At 36.2% G+C, this 19482-nt stretch overlaps 1 protein-coding gene across 1 annotated transcript in view; it reads left to right on the forward strand.

Moving 5' to 3' along the window:
- Positions 1–19482, forward strand: part of POLR3B (RNA polymerase III subunit B) — a 107927-nt gene that overhangs the window by 17535 nt on the left and 70910 nt on the right. The window contains exons 9-12 of the mRNA XM_081082846.1: positions 1320–1428; positions 10095–10217; positions 15644–15763; positions 16841–16975. Of these exons, the coding sequence (XP_080938972.1) occupies positions 1320–1428; positions 10095–10217; positions 15644–15763; positions 16841–16975 (487 nt within the window). The remainder of the gene's footprint in view (positions 1–1319; positions 1429–10094; positions 10218–15643; positions 15764–16840; positions 16976–19482) is intronic.

The raw sequence follows: 19482 nt of genomic DNA on the forward strand, positions 1-19482 counted from the left end.
CAGATTATTTTTATTATTGACTAGAGGCCCGGTGCACAAAAATATACTATGAGACTATTTTACACTTAATATTTAATGAATTATTTCATGAACTTAACATCTTATTGTTAGTTTTTCAGACCAGCCTCTTTCACAGTATACTCATTTTTCTATAACAGTATCCCTTATATTACTACTGTAATTTTTTCCCCTCTGGCTTATTATCATATATAATTTGAATTTTGGAAGTTAATGGATTCTGGATATAAAAAATTTGTGACCTAGTTAAGATGTCAGTGTGTAGTAGAATTTTTCTTCTGACAACCTGTATTGAACTTCTTAACTCAGAGTTTCTTCATTTTTCTTTCTGATAGAGAGGCAACTAACAATAATGGCCATTTATTTAGCAGTGACTAGGAACCAGGCAGTATACTAGGTGCTTTACCTATGTTATTTGTCAGCTCAGTCCTCCAAGATAAGTGATGTTATCTCTGTTTTATCGTTGAGTAACAGACCTTGAGTGCAGGTCACATCCATCATCAGAGGTAATAAGCATTTGAACCCACATCTAATAATTCTACAATATGTCTTCCCACTGTTTGCAGTTTTGGAACCAGGGCAATCAGGATTTGAATCCTAAAGATTTTGTTTTCTAGCTATGAGGTACTTGGGTGAGCAGTTACTTAGCTTCTCTGAGCCTTGGTTTCCTCATATGTGATTCGGAGGCAATACTTCAAAATAAGTTTTAGTATGTATGAGATTAGAGCTAATGTAAATAGATTGGTAAAGGTGCATAATATGTAGCTGATGATTAGTGTGTGTTACTTTTATGAATGAATAAAGTGTTGAAATGTTTTTAAATCCACTGGAAATTTTATAGTGAATAGAGATCTATAAGAGGAGATTGCTTTAGGTTTCTTGTTTTCTTCACAGTATACCCAGACTATAGGTATGTTTTATTGGATTATTAGTATACAAATTCATTTCTTCATAGTTTCTCATTATGGTACAGGTTCATTTTGAGGTTTTTCTCTTCTAATCTATAAAATTGATTGTGAATATATGCCCCACATTGGATCCAAGGAGTTCAGGTGGAATCAAAGTGAAGTAGGTTAAAATAAATTCACCCACAAAACTTCCACCATAATCTCAAAGCTAAAGAAACATTTATAGTGTTTAAAATGCAAGTGGCAGGGGCAGGAGAGGAGTTGGGCATCTTTAAAAAGCACCTATTAGATAGGACCTCACTGATTGTTATTGATTGACATACATTTCTATTGCATGTTAGTAGCTTGAAACTAAATGAGGATGCAGTTTAACCAACTTGTATTTCCTTGTAGCTCTACCCATGAGAAAAAAAGCAGAACCAATATGGCTGTGAAACAAGGACGATTTTATTTGAGGCATAATACTTTATCAGAAGATATACCGATTGTAATTATATTTAAGGTAAGGTTGCAGGTATCTACTGAAAATTATAAAGAAATTTTTTAAATTTTTACTTTTTTCAATTACAGTTGACATTCAGTATTATATTAACTTCAGGTGTACAGCATAGTGGTTAGACATTTATATAACTTACAAAGTGATCCCCACCTGGCACCATACAGAGTTATTATGATATCATTGGCTATATTCCCTATTCTATACTTTACATCCCTGTGACTACTTTGAAAATACCAATTTGTACTTCTTAATCTCTTCACCTTTTTCACACAGCCTCCAACGCCCGTCCCATCTGGCAACCATCAGTTTGTTCTCTGTATCTGAGTCTTTTTTTCTGGTTTTTCATATGTAATTAAAAATTTGGAGGATAACGAGTTAAGAATAGAGAGACTTGTAGTATGGACAAGTTGTCAGTCATGTAATGCATTTTAAATGGAAAGCTAATAAGACCAGGGTTTATAAAAAATTCCGAAAGTACAAAAGGGTATATAGTGATGAGTAAGCCTCCTGTACCTAACCACGTAGTTCTCCGCCCAAAGACACCACTTGCTACTAGTTTCTTGTGCATCTCTCGAGAGCTTGTCTGTACATGTAGAAGCACATGAGTATATAATTTTATTTCTGTTGTTTTGTTTTTTATTTACATATATTTTACATCATTTTTCTCTCAGCTTTTCCTCTGTCTTTTTTTTTTTTTTTGGTAACTTACATCTTGGCAATAGTGTTACGTTACTTCATACAGAGCTACTGTATTCTTTCCAACAAACTGTTCTATTTATAGCTGTACTATTATTTAACATTGTGCTATCAGTGGACATATCTCTTGCTATTACATAACTGCAGCAATATCATGTTACACATGGGCAAGGACAACCGTAGGCTAAATTTCTAGTAGTGAAATTTTCTAGGTCAAAGAGTGTGGACCAAGTTCATTGTTCTGTTTTATGGACTTCTGGATTCTAGCGAGTTTCTGCATAAATATTAATCTTCGATTTACAACTGATTTCCCCTCCACCCCCAGCTTGTTTGTGAATTGTTGGCTTAGAATCCAAAAATTTTCCCATAGAAATAATGTCTAAATGTTATCTTCTCAGATAATTGTATAGTAGCTCATTTAATCTTCTCTGAGACTTAAATATTATTTCCATTCTCTGGACAGTTAAATTATAGTATTAGTATTTGCCGGGAGCCGGTCCATGCTTGCTGTTTCAAGGGACCTGGCATATATGGCATACTGTTCTTAATATGTTTGCTCACCTTCTTGGCACTATGTGTTTTAACCAAGGTCGCCTCTCTGAGAAAGGTTGTTTCCCCAAGTAGGGATTTTCCCCTGAAGTTAGGGAGGGAATAAAATCCCTTAACTAAGTGCCAGGCGGGTAATTAATCACTTTAACTACGAATAATCATGCTTAAGCTACATAATCTTTACTCCCTGGAATGGAGATAAGAAACGCCCTAACCTTTGTAATAGAGATTGATAGGATTGGAATCAACTGGTATAAATACAGTTGAAACAAGACAACAGCACACAGAACTTAGGAGACAGAAAGAAGACAGCACCTACACAGAACCTACAGACAGAAGAACTTCGCTGGAGAGAACATGGCAAAAGATCCTGGACTGAACCTGACTACAGAAATTGGCAAGAGAACCTGACTAGAACCTGGTGACTGAACCTGGCTGGAGAACCTGGACAGAACCTGGCTGGAGAACCTAGCGAGGGAACATGGCTACAGAACCTGGCTGGAGAATCTGGAGAACCTAGCAAGAGAACATGGACACAGAACCTGGCTGGAGAATCTGGAGAACCTGGCTGGAGAACCTAGCAAGAGAACATGGACATAGAACCTGGCTGGAGATCCTAGCCAGAACTTCGCTGGAGATCCAGACCAGAACTTGGCAGGAGACCCTGACAAGAGAACCCGGCTATGATGATCAACTGAACGCTGCCTCCGTGTCATTCCTTCTTCGCCGACTCCGTCCACACCTTTGGGGACCCCTGGACCCGCTGGGGTTGGACCCCGGCAAGTATTTAGCAAAACAGAAAAATAGTTGACATTATATCATACAGTTGGTCCTCGGTATTCACAGATTCTATATTTTCCAATTCTTCTACTTGCTAAAATTTATTTGTAACTGCAAATCAATATTTGTGGTGCTTTTACAATTATGTATGGGCGTGCACATGCACAGAACAATGAAGAATTTCAGTCACCCAACAGGCACACTCCCAGCCGAGGTCAAACAAGGCAACACTGATTTCTCATTTCAGCTCTCATACTGTTAAAAGGTGCCCTTTTTTCTGTCTAGTGTTATGTTTTTCACATTTTTGTACCTTTTGTTAGAGATCTTGCTGTTTAGAATGACCCGCAAGCATAGTGCTGAAGTGTCTCTAAGTGCAAGAAGGCTATGGTGTGCTTTATGGAGAAAATACTTGTTAGATAAGCTTTGTTCAGGCATGAGTGCTATTGGCTGTGACTTCAGTGTAAATGAATCACACACACACGTAAAATAAGGTATCTTTAAATAGAAACAGACGTAGGTTCTGTATTAATCAGTTGAAGAAAATTTAACCAGAGGTTCACAAGAACCTGTTTCCCCCAGGAGCAGCTTCTTCATTAATTCAGTGTTTTCGGCAACTTTGTAAAACATAGCTACTGTGGATAATGATGATCTACTACATATGGGTATTAAATAAATCATGATGACTAGGTTGACTAAAATAAAGAGCTTAGATCAGGGGTGGGCAAACTTTTTGACTCGAGGGCCACAATGGGTTCTTAAACTGGACCGGAGGGCCGGAACAAAAGCATGGATGGAGTGTTTGTGTGAACTAATATAAATTCAAAGTAAACATCATTACATAAAAGGGTACGGTCTTTTTTTTTCAATAGTTTTATTCATTTCAAATGGGCCGAATCCTGCCCGCGGGCCGTAGTTTGCCCACGACTGGCTTAGATGATCATAGTACCCAGTGCAATCTCTTAGGTACATAGTGGTGTTTAGTAAAGAAAATTTTATGTAACCATGTAGAATCACATCTCCAGCAGAGGGCAGCATGCTCCCATGCATCAAAAGGAATTATTTGAAAGATTTTGATGCTTGAAGATGCACAGGATTACCTACCTACCTTCCTTACACAAGAAATTATAAATTAATTATAATGCATGTAATCTTATCACTCACATGGAAGTAGCATCACTAGACACATGCATTAAAATCAGAAGATATATATTAACTGCTTTTTTTTGCTAGGTGACAAATGCTTGATAAGAGTTTCTTCTGTCAAATTTATTTAATGTTTATTCTGTACATGTAGCTGACTTAAATCCTTTTATAATGGGCTATTAATTAACAGTGTACATTTTTATGTAACCAGTAGTTGAGATTTCAAGCTTCTTCCTTTCTGGTTATAGTAAAACAATCCTTACATTGTAAAAATTTAAAGCCACTGAAAAGTATTACTATATTTTGGGGTATATTTTTTCTGACCTCTTTTTCCTTTGCTTTTGTAATGTACACATCTGTTTTATTTTTCTCACATAACAATGAATTGTGTACACACACACACACACACACACACACACATATATGCATTCATTTCAGAGAGGAAGGGAGAGGGAGATTGAGATAAAAACATCAATGATGAGAGAGAATCATTGATTGGCTGCCCCCTACTGGGGATCGAGCCCTCAACTTGAGCACGTACCATTGACTGGAATCAAACCCGGGATCCTCTAGTCTGCAGGCCAGTGCTCTATCCACTGAGCCAAACCAGCTAGGGCTGTGAGTAGTTTTTGATGTCTGTAAATATGAGTCTACATTGTTGCTTTTAGCAGGTATTATATAGAAATTGCATATGTGTGATATAAAATTTAACCAATTTCCTGTAGTTAGACATTCAGGTATCACCCCCTCTCCCCCAAGTTCTCTCTCATACACAACCCTGGATGTCCTTATATATACATGCTTGTGCATGTTGCTGATTATTTTGTGAGACTTAATTCCTGGGAGTGGATTACATCTTTAAAAAAACAATTTGGTATATGTTGACACATTTTTCTTCTGAAATGTATCCATTACATTCTATGTATAATGTGTATTATACATAGTGTATCATCAATATATAAGAATTAAACATTTTAAAATTTCCAGACTTTTCAGTTTAAATATTCAGTTCAAATTTCAGTCACTTTTTTTGGTTTCCTACTATAGGGATATTTTAATAATTCAGTAGAAACTTGTTTGATAACCACTATTTAGACTTTACCTCTGGGAGGTAGATTGGGTAAGGGATTGCTTATAATCAGACAGATTTAGGTTGAATTCCAGCTTCTCCACTTATTAGCTGTGTGACATTGGGCAAATTTCCCAGTCTCTTTGGGTCTTAGATAATTCACTTTTAAGTGAGAATTTCACCTAAGAGGATAGTGGTGAAGAACAAATGATATCATGTGTTTTTTTAAAGCTAAGACAACCCCAAAAGAGGATGCTTTTTCTCCTTCCTTAGTCCTCCTTACACATTTGATGCCAGAAGTCCAGGAAAATAAACTGGATGCCAGAAAAGTCACATCATTTCTCTTTTTGTGTTCTGTGGCCTTAGCACAGACCTTGACAGTCATTAGGACTTGATGGTTGTTGATTGTAACCAACAATTGGCTAAAAGTGACAGAAACAGCAGGGTTTTAGAGTCCATGCTGAGTCTGAATATGATGGATAAAGCTTTTAAGACCTAGATCAGCCTTATTTATGGACTTGAATCACTACAAAGGTTCTCCTGCCCATGAATCTTCCCCACTTTGCATTTTGTATTCTCAAGTATTCAGCAGTTGTGCTGTGATGGCATCTGCAGTCTGAAAGTTTTTGTGGAAAAGATCAAATTTCAGGGTGTGCTGGGCATTGTATTGTTTCTTGGAAGCCAACTTATATTGAAATTTTTGATCTTTAAAGAGGAAAAATCACACAATTAAAGAGGGCTATCACAGTTCTTTTATTTTCTGCCAGGACTCCTTTTAGTAATATTAAGTTGACTTCTGTCTACTGTGAAGAAAAATTAGAGATTTCTGAATTTTAGATGTTTTAAGAAGTTATTCCCTTTCCCTCCTTCACATTATATATCCAGCATATCACCATTTGCCTGCATATCATTCTCTTGTGTTCATTAGTATTCTTTTTATCTCTTAAAAGTCACACTTTTAATCACACTCAGTAGATATTCAAGGAGACTGCCACTTTTTAAAGAACATGGCTCCTTATTTTTGTTCTTTTTGCTGATTGCTAGACTCTGCTGTTTTTTCATAAGGTTATTATATAGCATTCACTTTTGACTTAAATTAGGTGAAATGATTTCAGCTATCTAGAGTACAAAGAGCTCCATGTAAAGCTAGTTTTCAGATGTCTAAATTATGTCTGTAAAGCAAAATGGTTGGCCCTTTTGCTGTCGTTTCCATAGCAATATGCCTTTATTTGTAGCTGTGACTTCTGAAGGCTAAGTAGTCATAAAGTCATTTTGGAACTGGAGCACTTTTGATGATACCCGACTGAGTTATCACCCTGTATTTCAGATACAGGAAGAGTTTGGTTCTTTTAGAGAAAAGCTTTGCCACTGATCATTCTTTCTGCACATATGTTGTTACTAGTATTTAGCATGTGTTTGGCATATCTTTGCTTCATAACTAAGACATACTTGGAGAGCTTAGAAATATTTAGGTCCATGTTAGGCCCCTTGAAAATTTTATGCAATTATAAAATTACTCCTTAGATTCAGCATCAGGGCAACTTGAAGTGGCAATTCATATGTTAAATGAGAATGGACTTTTATTAAATACCAAAATAGGCAATCAAGTATATAGTCTTTTTCACTTGGAAATTACTGAACTAATTATTAAGATAATCTGGGTGGCTTTAGTTCAGATGTTTTAGATATTAATGTACTCCAAGAAAGGGGATTGATCCAGAAAACTACTTCCATTTCAGCTCTAGGACTCAATTTGTCTCAGTGAGACCATTCTCTAGTCTCATTTTGCAGGCTTCATTTGGTATCTGTCCTTTATAGATCTCTTTTAGTGTTTGGGCTTTCCTCTGAGAAGTGATGTGCATTAGTCACATCTAGAGATTTTAGAGAGAGAAAAAAGAAAGATGGAAGAAAAGGAGGAGGAAGAGAAGGGAGGCAGAAGGTTACTTACCAAACTTGGCCTTAAATGATGCCACCAGCATCTCCCCTCCAGAGAGATCACTTCTACAGAATCTTCCTTTCTGCCGAGTTTATAGCTCAGTGCAATAACTCCCAGGCTCCTCAAAGGAGGAGAGCCCAACTGCTGCTGTCTTGGCTCAATCATTATATATACAACTTTCATAAAGAATTATGTACTGACTGAATACATTTAAAAATATTTTTTTATTGATTTCAGAGAGGAAGGGAGAGGGAGAGAGAGATAGAAACATCAATGATGAGAGGATCATCTATTGGCTGCCTCCTTCATGCCCCCTACTGGGGGTCGAGCCCACAACCTGGGCATGTGCCCTGACTGGGAATCAAACCATGACCTCCTGATTCATGGGTCCACGCTCAACCACTGACCCATGCTGGCTTGGCCTGACTGAATAAATTAAAAGAAAATATATTTTGAAATTTGTTCTGCTATGAACAGAAATGACATCTTTTTACTGTGCTGTTCGTTTTTAAGTTAAGCTTCCAATGCATAATAAATTTGCAATGGATAAAAAAATAAAATAAAATTAGGAGTGATAATTTTTTTAGGATTACACTTCTTTAATCTATGAAAGGCTACGTGTTTTAATGAATGTCTAGTGTCCATTTTAATAAATGCAAAGTAGAGATAAAAGTATGCAAACATTATAGTACAAAAAGATTTGTATCCTGAGAACTTCGTTGTTTGTTCACTGAACAAAAACATTTTGAACAAGTTATACACTTAAAAAATGTTTTTAAGTTTAAATGCGAATGTAATTCCAAAATTTGGCCTATTAGTTATCTGTCCTAGGTAACAAATTATAGCACAGTTTCTGTTGGTTGGGGATTTGGGAGTTGCTTGGCTGGGTGGTTCTGACTCGGAGTCTTTCATTAGTCAAGATATCAGCCAAGGCTACAGTTATCTGAAGGCTGAATTAGAGCTGGTGGGTCCCCTTCCATGATAGCTCACCACATAGCAGTTGGCATCAGCACCAGACCTTTCCATAGATTGCTCGAGTGTCTTCATGACAAGACTCTGGCTTCCCCCCCCCCCGAGGAGCACTGTGAGAGGCAGAAAGCAGGAAGCTACAGTGCCTTTTATGACCAAGGCTCCAAAGTCACATATTGTCACTTCCACTTTTCTTCTGGAGAGGTGAGTCATTAAGTTTGGCATACACTCAGGGACAGCAGAATTAGTCTTCACCTTTTGAAGAGAGTGTCAAAGAATTGGTGGATATTTTTTAAACCACTACAGTTGGCCTGAAAGGGACATAAGCATATATTTAGCTCCCCGCAAAAACCTCAAAACTTTCAGTAAATTTACCTCTGATCCTAAAGTATCCACGTCAGATTTACAGACTGCCGACTAAAATTCAGTTGTAGAATTTTGAGTTGAATGGGACCTAGTTGTGCCCTCTTGTTACAGAAATGAGAAAACAGGTGGAAGAGGCGACATGATAGCAGTGGTTATAAGGTTTGTTGACATTACTTTAGGACGGACACCTCAGGGAGGTGCCCTTTCCATTGTATTCAGGGTACTGTTCTTGAAGGTCTGCATTGGACCTTGGGATTCAACTTAACCTCTCTCTCTCTCAGGAAGAATTGAGAAACAGAGGATCAAAACCTAATGAGCCAGTTACTCCTGGTTCTGTTTCACTACATAGCTAAAGGAAGAATTTTAATGCAAACATAACTTTCCCCCTAACTTCTAAGAAGCAGATTATTTCTCTGCCAAAGGGAAGGTTAGTGCAATTATGCTGTATTTCTTGATATGGCAGAATTCCAGGCAAGTGTGTGAAGGAGCGAGCCTTCTCACCATATGGAATCTACAAAGACCTGCATTGCTGCTGCCACCTTGAAACACTTAAGATAAGTGGGTTTCTTAAACCTGTTAAGTGTGTTCTTAGTTTCCAAACGATCACTTTTAAAACCTGCATAAAGTATAGCTTAGTATCTAGAAGAGTGAGGTAAAACATCCCTTAGGAAAAATTCTTTTAGCCTCAATGTGAATTTTGACACTTTTCAGAAATATCATTCTTTTGACAAAGCTAATTGGGGTTCTGTTTATTTTCAGCATTGCACATTTTCTGATTTGCTCTTTGGCTATTTTTTTACATTTTTTCTTTTTTTTTTTTTTTTCCAGTTTGCCTTTGTAATTGTGACCAGTGTCTCCACTGTATCTCTTCGCCTCCTTTTTTTCATGATGAAACTCATAGAATATTTATAAATTTTAGAAGATAGTACACATGCAAAAAGTGCTTGAGAATGTTTGTTTTCCTCTTCCTAATCAAAATTTCTGTTTCAGGTTCTTCTGCAGCTTGGGCTTTGGCTGCCAATGCCAGATGGCACCATTTCTGAGGAAAGAGCTAGCTTTTGCTTAGAAGTAATACCCACAAACAATGCCAAATTAGCATAAGCAAATGTCAGTGAGTTAACACAAAGCCAACACTCTTTCTCTCCTTTCTTTCCTTCCTAGGCCATGGGTGTTGAGTGTGACCAAGAAATTGTGCAGATGATTGGAACAGAGGAGCACGTGATGGCTGCCTTTGGGCCCAGTTTGGAAGAATGCCAGAAAGCTCAGATTTTCACACAGATGCAGGTGTGTCTTTTCATGTTGTCCTTTGCTATGAGAGGGAATTGGAGATTTAATGCTGCTCATTGATAAAGCATGGGATGCAGTGACTTTGGGGGCATAGGTTTGGGAGGGGTATTGGGGAGATGGGAGGAGTAATACAGAAGCATCTCTGACTCATTTATTTAGGGATTGGAGGAAGAAGTGGGCCTAGACAAATCATCAGCCAATGGTGCCTAACAGAAGGGGCAATAATGTGGCCAAGAGGCATTTGTTCTGATATGATAGGAAGTACTCTTTTTTTCTTATTTGCCTGAGTTAAATCTTTTATAAAACTACAGCAACTCTAGTGTAGACGGCTTTTTTTTTTTTTTGTATTTCTCTTTCTTATCCACTTTTACTCCCTACTTCTAATTGCTTTTGACATCTAGTTGTATGTGATTTCTATCCCTTTTCCTTAATTCCCAGTGTTATCAGCAAGATCAGACCAGATCAGAGACCCCTTTGCCACTGCAGAGCCTTCATTGACCTGCTGAGGCGCTCCTAGTTGGAACCTGGGGATTTTAGGACAAGACACAAAGATGAAGATATATATATAAACAGCCATACTTAGAATTCTTAGTACAACATTTGTAAAGTGCTGTGCTAAGTGGAAGTCAATGGTGACATCCTTGGGAGCCATCCTGCGAGGTGGGAATTCCCTACTATAGAGGCACATATCAGTGAGTTAACACAAAGTGAGTTAATACTCAAGAACTGGTTCAGTTTGAGGAGATACACTCTATCTTTTAAAGCTGTATAATGCACTGGAAGAGCAATTTGCCCTAATGATACCCCAGCTTTTTATTGATTCGTATGTATGTTGTCTATTCTGTGGATTACTTGTAACAAGGTATAGATTCTAGGCTTCTTTTTTCTTGTCACCTAGGATGCTTATAGAGATAGCATTTTCCCACTTATATTGGTTAGTGTGTGCTCTAAAAAAATCAAACTCATCTTGATATTTTCAAAGACTGAGTCTATCATTTAGGAGGTTAATATCATATGTAAGTACATGTAATTCCAAAGCACAAATCAGTAGTGATTATTCTCATCACCACCTTCCTCGTTTTCTGCAGTTAATTAATAGTTGACTCTAATTATTGGGCAGGAAAAGTGGTTGGGATTTAGGAGATTCTATTTTGGGTCTTTACTAAAAATAAAATATTTAGTGAGCATGAGTCTTTGTAACAAACTGAAATTATATTATCCAGGGGTTCCTAGAACATGAAGAGGAAAATGTTAAGAAATAACTCAGGGACAGGTTCAGTGTAAGGAGATACACTCTATCTTTTAAAGCTGGGTAATGCCCTGGAAGAGCAATTTGCCTTAATGATACCCCAGTGGATTCAATGAGATCTGTTATTCATTTTATTACACACATCATCATTGGTCACATAACCCTAACATCATAAAGCCGTTTGAGCCGGGGCTAACAGTGGGTTGGAAAATTACTCATTTATTTCTCTTAAATAGGTACTGACAGAAAATTTTAGCTAACTGAATCAGAGAAGTTACAGATGATGTATTATAGACTTGTATACCTGAAACCTATGTAATTTCATTAACCTATTTCTCCCCAATAAATTCAATAAAACGGAAGAAAAAGATGAGAGGAATATATAGTTAGTTAACAAGAAAGACAAATGTTTCTGACATGAGAAAAGCAAACAGGAAGTTTAAATTTGAGATGGCTTGTACTCTGCTGGATTAAGACATAGCTTAATTATTTGCTATTAATAAAAGGTTATAGAGATACGAGTAATCCAAAATGGTTAAGTTGAACATATGTTAGGAGTTAGGGCAACATGAATATCTTATGTTATTCTAAATGAAAATGTAACAAGTTCACTTTATCTTAAGTAATAGAATTTTTGATGACATGGCATTTTAGTGGATTGCTTAAAACCAGTGTTTTGTTTTTAATGCCTCCCTTTTAGTCTCACCTCCTCTTTCTTCTGCTCACAAAGCCTTTTTGCTCTATATTGGTTATGTACATCTTATATTATCCTTGCCAAGGGATCTGGTATGTAGAGAAGAAATGATTTATTCCCTTTTGGGGAAGATTGGATGTATCTTGTCCTATTTGTAAATTGGGCTCTGACCCTCACACTATGAAACCCTGGTAACGTTATTGGGTATTCTAGGGGAAAGGTGACTTTCTGCTACATTAGAAGTAGTACCAGGTGCCCCTGTGTTCTTTTGTTTCTTCCTCAAAAAGCGAAGAGCCTTTAGCCTTTTCCCCAAGGGAATTGGAAGAGCAAAATTTAACGAAGACAGCTCAGTTTAGGGAAAACCCAATTGCCCATCTATTCCTGGACACCCCCGTAGCCCCCCACTGCTGAGTTAATCAGTTACTTAGTTACTACTTACGGCTAGGTTACTGCCACACGTATTTACAGGGTCTTAGTTAATCTTATGTTCTAATGGCCTTTTAATAGGGAAGATCCTAGGTTTGATGCCCAAATCTTATCACAGAGGAGTTCCAGGCGCTGTACTTGTCATTAGGAATCAAAGAAAAAGATGACTCCACATTTAGTAGGAGAGAGACATACTTGTAAATAGACAGTTAAAATGTAGTGTTATCTGAATGCTAATGAAAGTACTCAATTTTTCATATGTAAGGAATTAAAATAGATAAAGGAGTGGGCTTACGAAAGGCTTCAAAGAGGAAGTGGTACCTCATCTAGGTTTGAAGCATGGAAAAGAAATATCTCAGGCAGGTAATTGGGGATAGGACTTTTAGGATAAAGCATCAGGAATCCCAACTTTTTCTTCTTACTAATTGAAAGTCAGTGTAAAAAAGAAAAATGCATTCATTGTTACAAAGTAATAAGAACCACATGATCCCCTTCTTTAAAAGCTTCTTATTAAAACATTTTAACATATACAGAATATACAGATATTCTGTATATGAGCCCTCATGTACCTGTCATCTAGCTTCAACAATTATAAACATTTTGCCATTCTTGTTTCATCTAATCTCCACTTACACTCCTCTCTCATTACTTGATTAGCTTTTAATATTTCATTTTTAAGTAAACTTCAGATATACTAAAATGTACCAGTTTTAATCATATAATTTTTGTAAGATTCAAAATATTGTCATTACCTCAGAAAGTTTCCGCATGCCCCTCCCTAGTCAGTTTTTGCCTACAACCTCTGATTTCACCCCCACTGTTTTAATTTTTTTCACCATAGGTTAGTTTTGCATTTTCTAGGACTTTACATATATGGAATTATGCAATATATACTTTTTTGTGTCCAGCTTCTTTTGGCTGAGCATACTGTTTGATATTGGTCCAAGTTGTTTCTTTTTATGTCATTTATTCATGTGGTTTATGTCTTTTTATTGCTGAGTAGTATTCCATTATATGAATATACCACAGTTTGTCTTTTCCTGTTAATGGACATTTGGTTTCACTCTGGCTATTATGAATAACATTGCTATAAGCATTCCTGTGCAAGTATTTGCCTGGACAGGTTAGTATTTTTCTTGGATAAATACCTAGGAATAGAATTGCTGAATCAAAGAAGTTGTGTCTATAACTTTTACAAAGTTGGAACTACCAAATCTTTTTCCAAAGTGACTACCATTTTGCAGTCCCACCAGCAATGTATGAGAGTTCTGATTACTTCACATCATCATCAACATTTGGTGGTGTCAGTCTTTTTAACTTTAGCCATTTTGGTGGTATCTCCAAACTGGTTTTAATACGTGTTTCCCAGATGACTAATGACATTGAACACTTTTCATGTGCTATTTACTTTGTGAAGTGTCTGTCCAAATCTTTTGCTCATTTTCCTTACTGAGTTCTTTTATTATTGAATTTGAGTCCTTTAAAAAAATATCCTGGATATAAATCCTTGTCAGAATTATGTGTTGCAAATATTTTCTCCCAGTCCATTGTTTCCCTATTCATTATTTTAACTGTCTTTGGACGAGCAGTCTTTAATTTTGATAAAATCTAATTATCAAGAGGTTGTTTTTTGTTCACTTGTATTTTATGGTTATTGATTTTTATGTCTTGTTTAAAGAAATGTTTGCTCACCCCCAGGGTATTTTTCTCTAGAAGCTTTATATCTTTAGTTTTTATGTTTCTGTATAAAATTCATCTTAAACTATTTTTTTCTATTTGGTGTGAGGTAGGGGTCAGGTTAATTTTTTACTTTAGGGAATTTAGTTTTTGTTTCTTTTATTATTATTATTAAATTTATTGGGGTGACATTCGTTAATAGGATCATATAGGTTTTAGGTGTGGATTTCTATGTTACATGATCTGTGTGTCCACCACCCAAAGATATTTAGTTGTTTCAACATCATTTGTTGAAAAGACTGTCCTTTCTCCATTGGATTGCTTTGGCACTTTTATAAAAAATGAATTCACCATAAAAGCATAGCTTTATTTCTGGACTTGTTAGTCTCTGCCATTGATCTATTTGTCTATCCTTACCCTAGTATCACACTGTCTTTCATTATAACTCTATAGTTGAAATCAGGTAATGTAAATCCTCCAAATTTTCTTTTTCAAGATAGTTTCAGCTATTCCAGGTTTTCTTCATTTTCATGTAAATTTTAGAATCAATTAATTTTGGTTTTTACAAAGCCTGCCAGGAATATAATTAGCAATTATGATGCATCTCTTGGTTATTTTGGAGAGAATTTTAACAGTAAGCCATCTTAACAGTATTAAATGTCCCAGTCTATGAAAATGGCATAATCATCAATTTACTTAGGTTTTGTTTTCTCTCAGCAATGTTTTGTAGCTTTCAGGTTAGAGGTTTTACATGGTGTGATTGCTTTCTGAGGGGAAAAAAGCAGTATCTCAAAATATTACCTGTAAACATGTTTTCTCTAGGTTGAAGATTTGTGGCTACTATATATATATGTATATTTACTCATCTGTATTTTCTAAATTTTCTACAATGATTATGTATCAGTTTTATAGTATGAAAACAGATTATAAAATGAAAGGGAATCAATGTATTAGATACTGTATAATGCTGTTTTGCTGTAGCTTTGTGACAAATGTTGATTTTTGACTAGACCCAGCACAGCTTTTTCTTTTTTTCTTTTTTTATTAAATATATTTTTATTGATTTCAGAGAGGAAGGGAGAGGGAGAGAGAGATAGAAATATCAGTGATGAGAGAGAATCATTGATCGGCTGCCTCCTGCACACCCCCCACTGGGGATTGAGCCCGCAACCGAGAATGTGCTCTGACCAGGAATCGAACCATGACCTCCTGGTTCATACGTCGATGCTCAACCACTGAGCCATACCAGCCGGGCACTTTTTCTATAACCAGGACCCTTGTCTTTTTGCTTATAGCTTTACATATGGGTAGGTGTTTCGTAAGTTGTCTTTGATGCTATCATTAAACATTATTATACTATATTCTGTTTTTTTATAGGCATTAAAATATATAGGGAACAAAGTAAGAAGGCAAAGGATGTGGGGAGGTGGACCAAAGAAAACCAAAATAGAAGAAGCAAGAGAGCTCCTGGCTTCTACCATCTTGACCCATGTACCAGTGAGTACCTTTGCATGTAGAAAAAAGATTTACCTAGTTTCCTAATATTTTTGTCTTTCCAGACAAACCAGTATAATTACCCAGTGGTCGGCAAACTGTGGCTCAGCAAACTGCGGCTCTCAAGCCACATGCAGCCCCTTGAGTGTGGCTCTTCCACAAAATACCACGTGCGGGCGCCCACGTACAGTGCGATTGAAACTTCGTGGCCCATGCATAGAAGTCGGTATTTTGTGGAAGAGCCACACTCAAGGGGCCAAAGAGTCGCATGTGGCTCGCGAGCCTTGGTTTGCTGACCACAGACTTAACCAGTTATGATTTAACTTACTGATTGAGCCAGATTTATTCATATGGATTTCAGGGTTTGTACTAGAGAAGATTGAATAGAACATTTGTGGTGGATTCATTAATCCAATAAATAATTGAGTGCCAGACGATGTTTTAGTACTATTCCTGTTATCTATTATTGCATAACAAACATTTCCTAAACTTAATGGCTCAACATAACTGTTTATTGCTATCTCTCATGGTGGTTTCACTGGGCTCAACAGTGGGAGAAGGACTTTCTCATCATGGGTCTCATAAAGTTGCAGACAGATAGAAGCTGAGGCTGGAGTTATTTGAAAACAATTGGACTGGACATCTAAAATGTCTTTACTCATACTTCTGTCTCCTCAGAGCTTTTCCAAGAAGTCCCCTTTTCCCCAACAGTGTCCTGGACTTCTCATGTGGTACTTCAGGACTCTAAGAGGAAGTAGAAACTGCTAGTTTACAGGCCAACACAAGGAGATGATGGATTCTACCTCTAATGAAGGAGTAACATGAAACATTATAGAAAGGGAAGGAGTTGATAGTGGTTATCTTTAAAGAAAAGCTACTATAGGTACTGAATACAAACATGAAAAGTCATCATCTCAGCTCTCAGGAAGTTTATAGACTAGTTGAATTTCTTTGAATAGCAAGAATCACAGCAATTCATCTTTTTCTTATTTAAATATTATAGCATTGGTTCTTTTCTTGAGGCATCTTAAATTATAATATACATTGTCTCAAAAATTTTCTCTAATTTCTGAATTACAGGTTAAAGAATTCAATTTCCGAGCCAAGTGTATCTATACTGCAGTGATGGTAAGAAGGGTAATTCTGGCCCAAGGAGATAATAAAGTTGATGACAGAGACTATTATGGTAACAAGCGATTGGAGTTGGCAGGACAGGTAATTTAATTATTTTATGTCAGAAATCTTATTTTCATTAATAAAAATTAATTTGGTATTAATTTTAAATAGGAAGAGATAGTTGAATGGAATATACGTTCATATATAAACATTTCACATATGACTTCCTATCTCTTAAGAATTTCTTTAACTATGAAAACTCTATCTTAATTCTTTGAATTTGTTACCAGTATATTACTTATATTTTTTGTTGAGATGTTTACCCTCCTTCTATGTAATGTAGGAAGTGAAGTATGACTTTAAGTTATTTATTTATTTATTTTAATCTTCACTTAAGGATCTGCTCACTGACTTTAGAGAGGGAAAGGGGAGCAGAGAGAGATAATCAATCACTTGCCCTCTGCACAGGCCCCTACTGGGGATCGAACCTGCAGAGCCACACCGGCCAGAGCAGTAATATTTAATTATTGATCAGCTGCCATATGCCAGGCATAGTTCTAGGAATTGGGAATACAGAAGGAATAAGACAAAGTTCCCTTTTCCCTTAGTCCTTAGTTATTGAGAGAGGTGGACAATAAACAAGTAAACAATCCCCTAACTTTTGGTGGCATAATAGAAGTGGGTTTGTGAGAATGTCTCTAATTTCATTTTACGTCTTAGCTATCTTATTCTGAGAGCATGTGCCCCTTTCAACTGGATAGTAAATATCTAAAAGTCTTCAAAACTTCATGTTTCAGCCTAGCTGGAGTGGCTCAGTGGTTGAGCATTGACCTATGAACCAGGAGGTCACGGTTTGATTCCCGGGCAGGGCACATGCCTGGGTTTTGGGCTCTATCCCCGATAGTGTGTGCAGGGCACAGCTGATTGATGATTCTCTCTTATCATTGATGTTTTATTTCTCTCTCCCTCTCCCTACCTCTCTGAAATCAATAAAAACATATTAAAAAACAAACAAACAAATAAAAATACCTTCATGTTTCAGCACTTAAATCAGAAATTACCTTTAAATCAAAGAGCTAGAATATGCCAGAATATAGACTTGGCTGCTTTTGATATTTTTTTTTAATCTTTGGTTTTAAAGAATTGCCTTCATGTGGATGTACTGGGTTTGTTAAGTTCTTAAATCTGTAAATTTATGTCTTTCAGCAAATTTGAGAAATTTTTAGGGTTCATTTCTTTAGCTATCTTTTTTGTACTAGTTTCTCTTCTTCTGATTCAAATTATATTGTTAGACACTTGGATATTGAGGCTCTGTTAATTTTCAATTTTGTTCTTCAGATTGGATAATTTCTATTGATCTACTTTCAGGTTTACTTATTTCTTATGTCATCTCTAATATCCTCTTAGATAAATTGTCCAGTTTAGATAATTATTATTTTTCACTTCTATAATTTTCATTTGGGTATTTTTATAGCTTCTGTTTTTCTACTGAGACCTCTTTGTTCATTCATTGCAATCATATTTTCATTTATATCCTTGAATTTTATAGCTACTTCAGAATCCTAGCCTGATAATTCCAACATCCCTGTCATCTTATGATCAGTCTCTTAGTTTTTTCTCTTGAGTATGGGTCATATTTTTCTGTTTCTTCATATGTCTAGTAGTCTTGGATTGTATCCTAATGAACATTATGGATGATGAGTTGTAGTCTCTAGATTCTGTCCTATTCCTCTGAAGAGTGTTCTGCTTATTGTTTGTTTTAAGGCAGTTAACTTGGCTATAAACCTCTGAGTTCTTTCTCCTTGCATCAAACAGCTGAAACATTCCATTTAGTTTTTTAATCGCAGTTGGGATATAAGATGCTCTTTTTGCTATTCTCATGGTTATTTGTCTTACCAATTCAAACAAGTATTTTTAATTTTTAAATAAGCAGTGTTATGATTAAAAAAATAAAGCAGTAAATTAAGCATTAGCAAATAGCAGATATTAAAATAAAAATCACAATATACAGTAAAAATGCTTTTAAAAATAACATATTAGCATTACATGGGTTGCAGACAATTATAAGAAAGTTTACAGTGAAAATGAATCTCCTAATTCTGACCTCCCTTCCCACCTGACCCATGACCCAGTTTCCTAGTTCCTCTCGCCAGTGATAGTCACTTTGCCCTTTCTTTACTCTATCCTTTCAAAGGTATCTTACGTGTATACAAATATCTTTATCATTTTAAAGTTGTACTATTAGAAACTCTTGGCTTGCAGACATTCAGGCCTATGTGTGAATTTATGTTAACCTTTATGGGCCTCATTTTTGAGTCCTTTGTCAGAGGCAAGTTTAGAGGTCAGACTTTGCAATTTTAGAAGAAATTATATGCTAAAACAATTTGTCCTCATTAATAGGAAACAGATATTCAGAGCAGCATGTCTGTGAGTGTTGCTTGGCCATTACTTCCAGTCCTTCTTACTTAAGGAGGGATTTAATCAATGAAATGCATGTGTTTCTACAGAAATTGACATATGCCTGCTTTTATATATGTACTTTTTAGTTATGAAAAATTTCATGCATACAAGATTATATATAACAAGAGGCCTGGTGCACGGCATTT

Source organism: Myotis nattereri, assembly GCF_964212035.1.
Source record: "Myotis nattereri genome assembly, chromosome: 2".
Taxonomy (NCBI): Eukaryota; Metazoa; Chordata; class Mammalia; order Chiroptera; family Vespertilionidae; genus Myotis; species Myotis nattereri.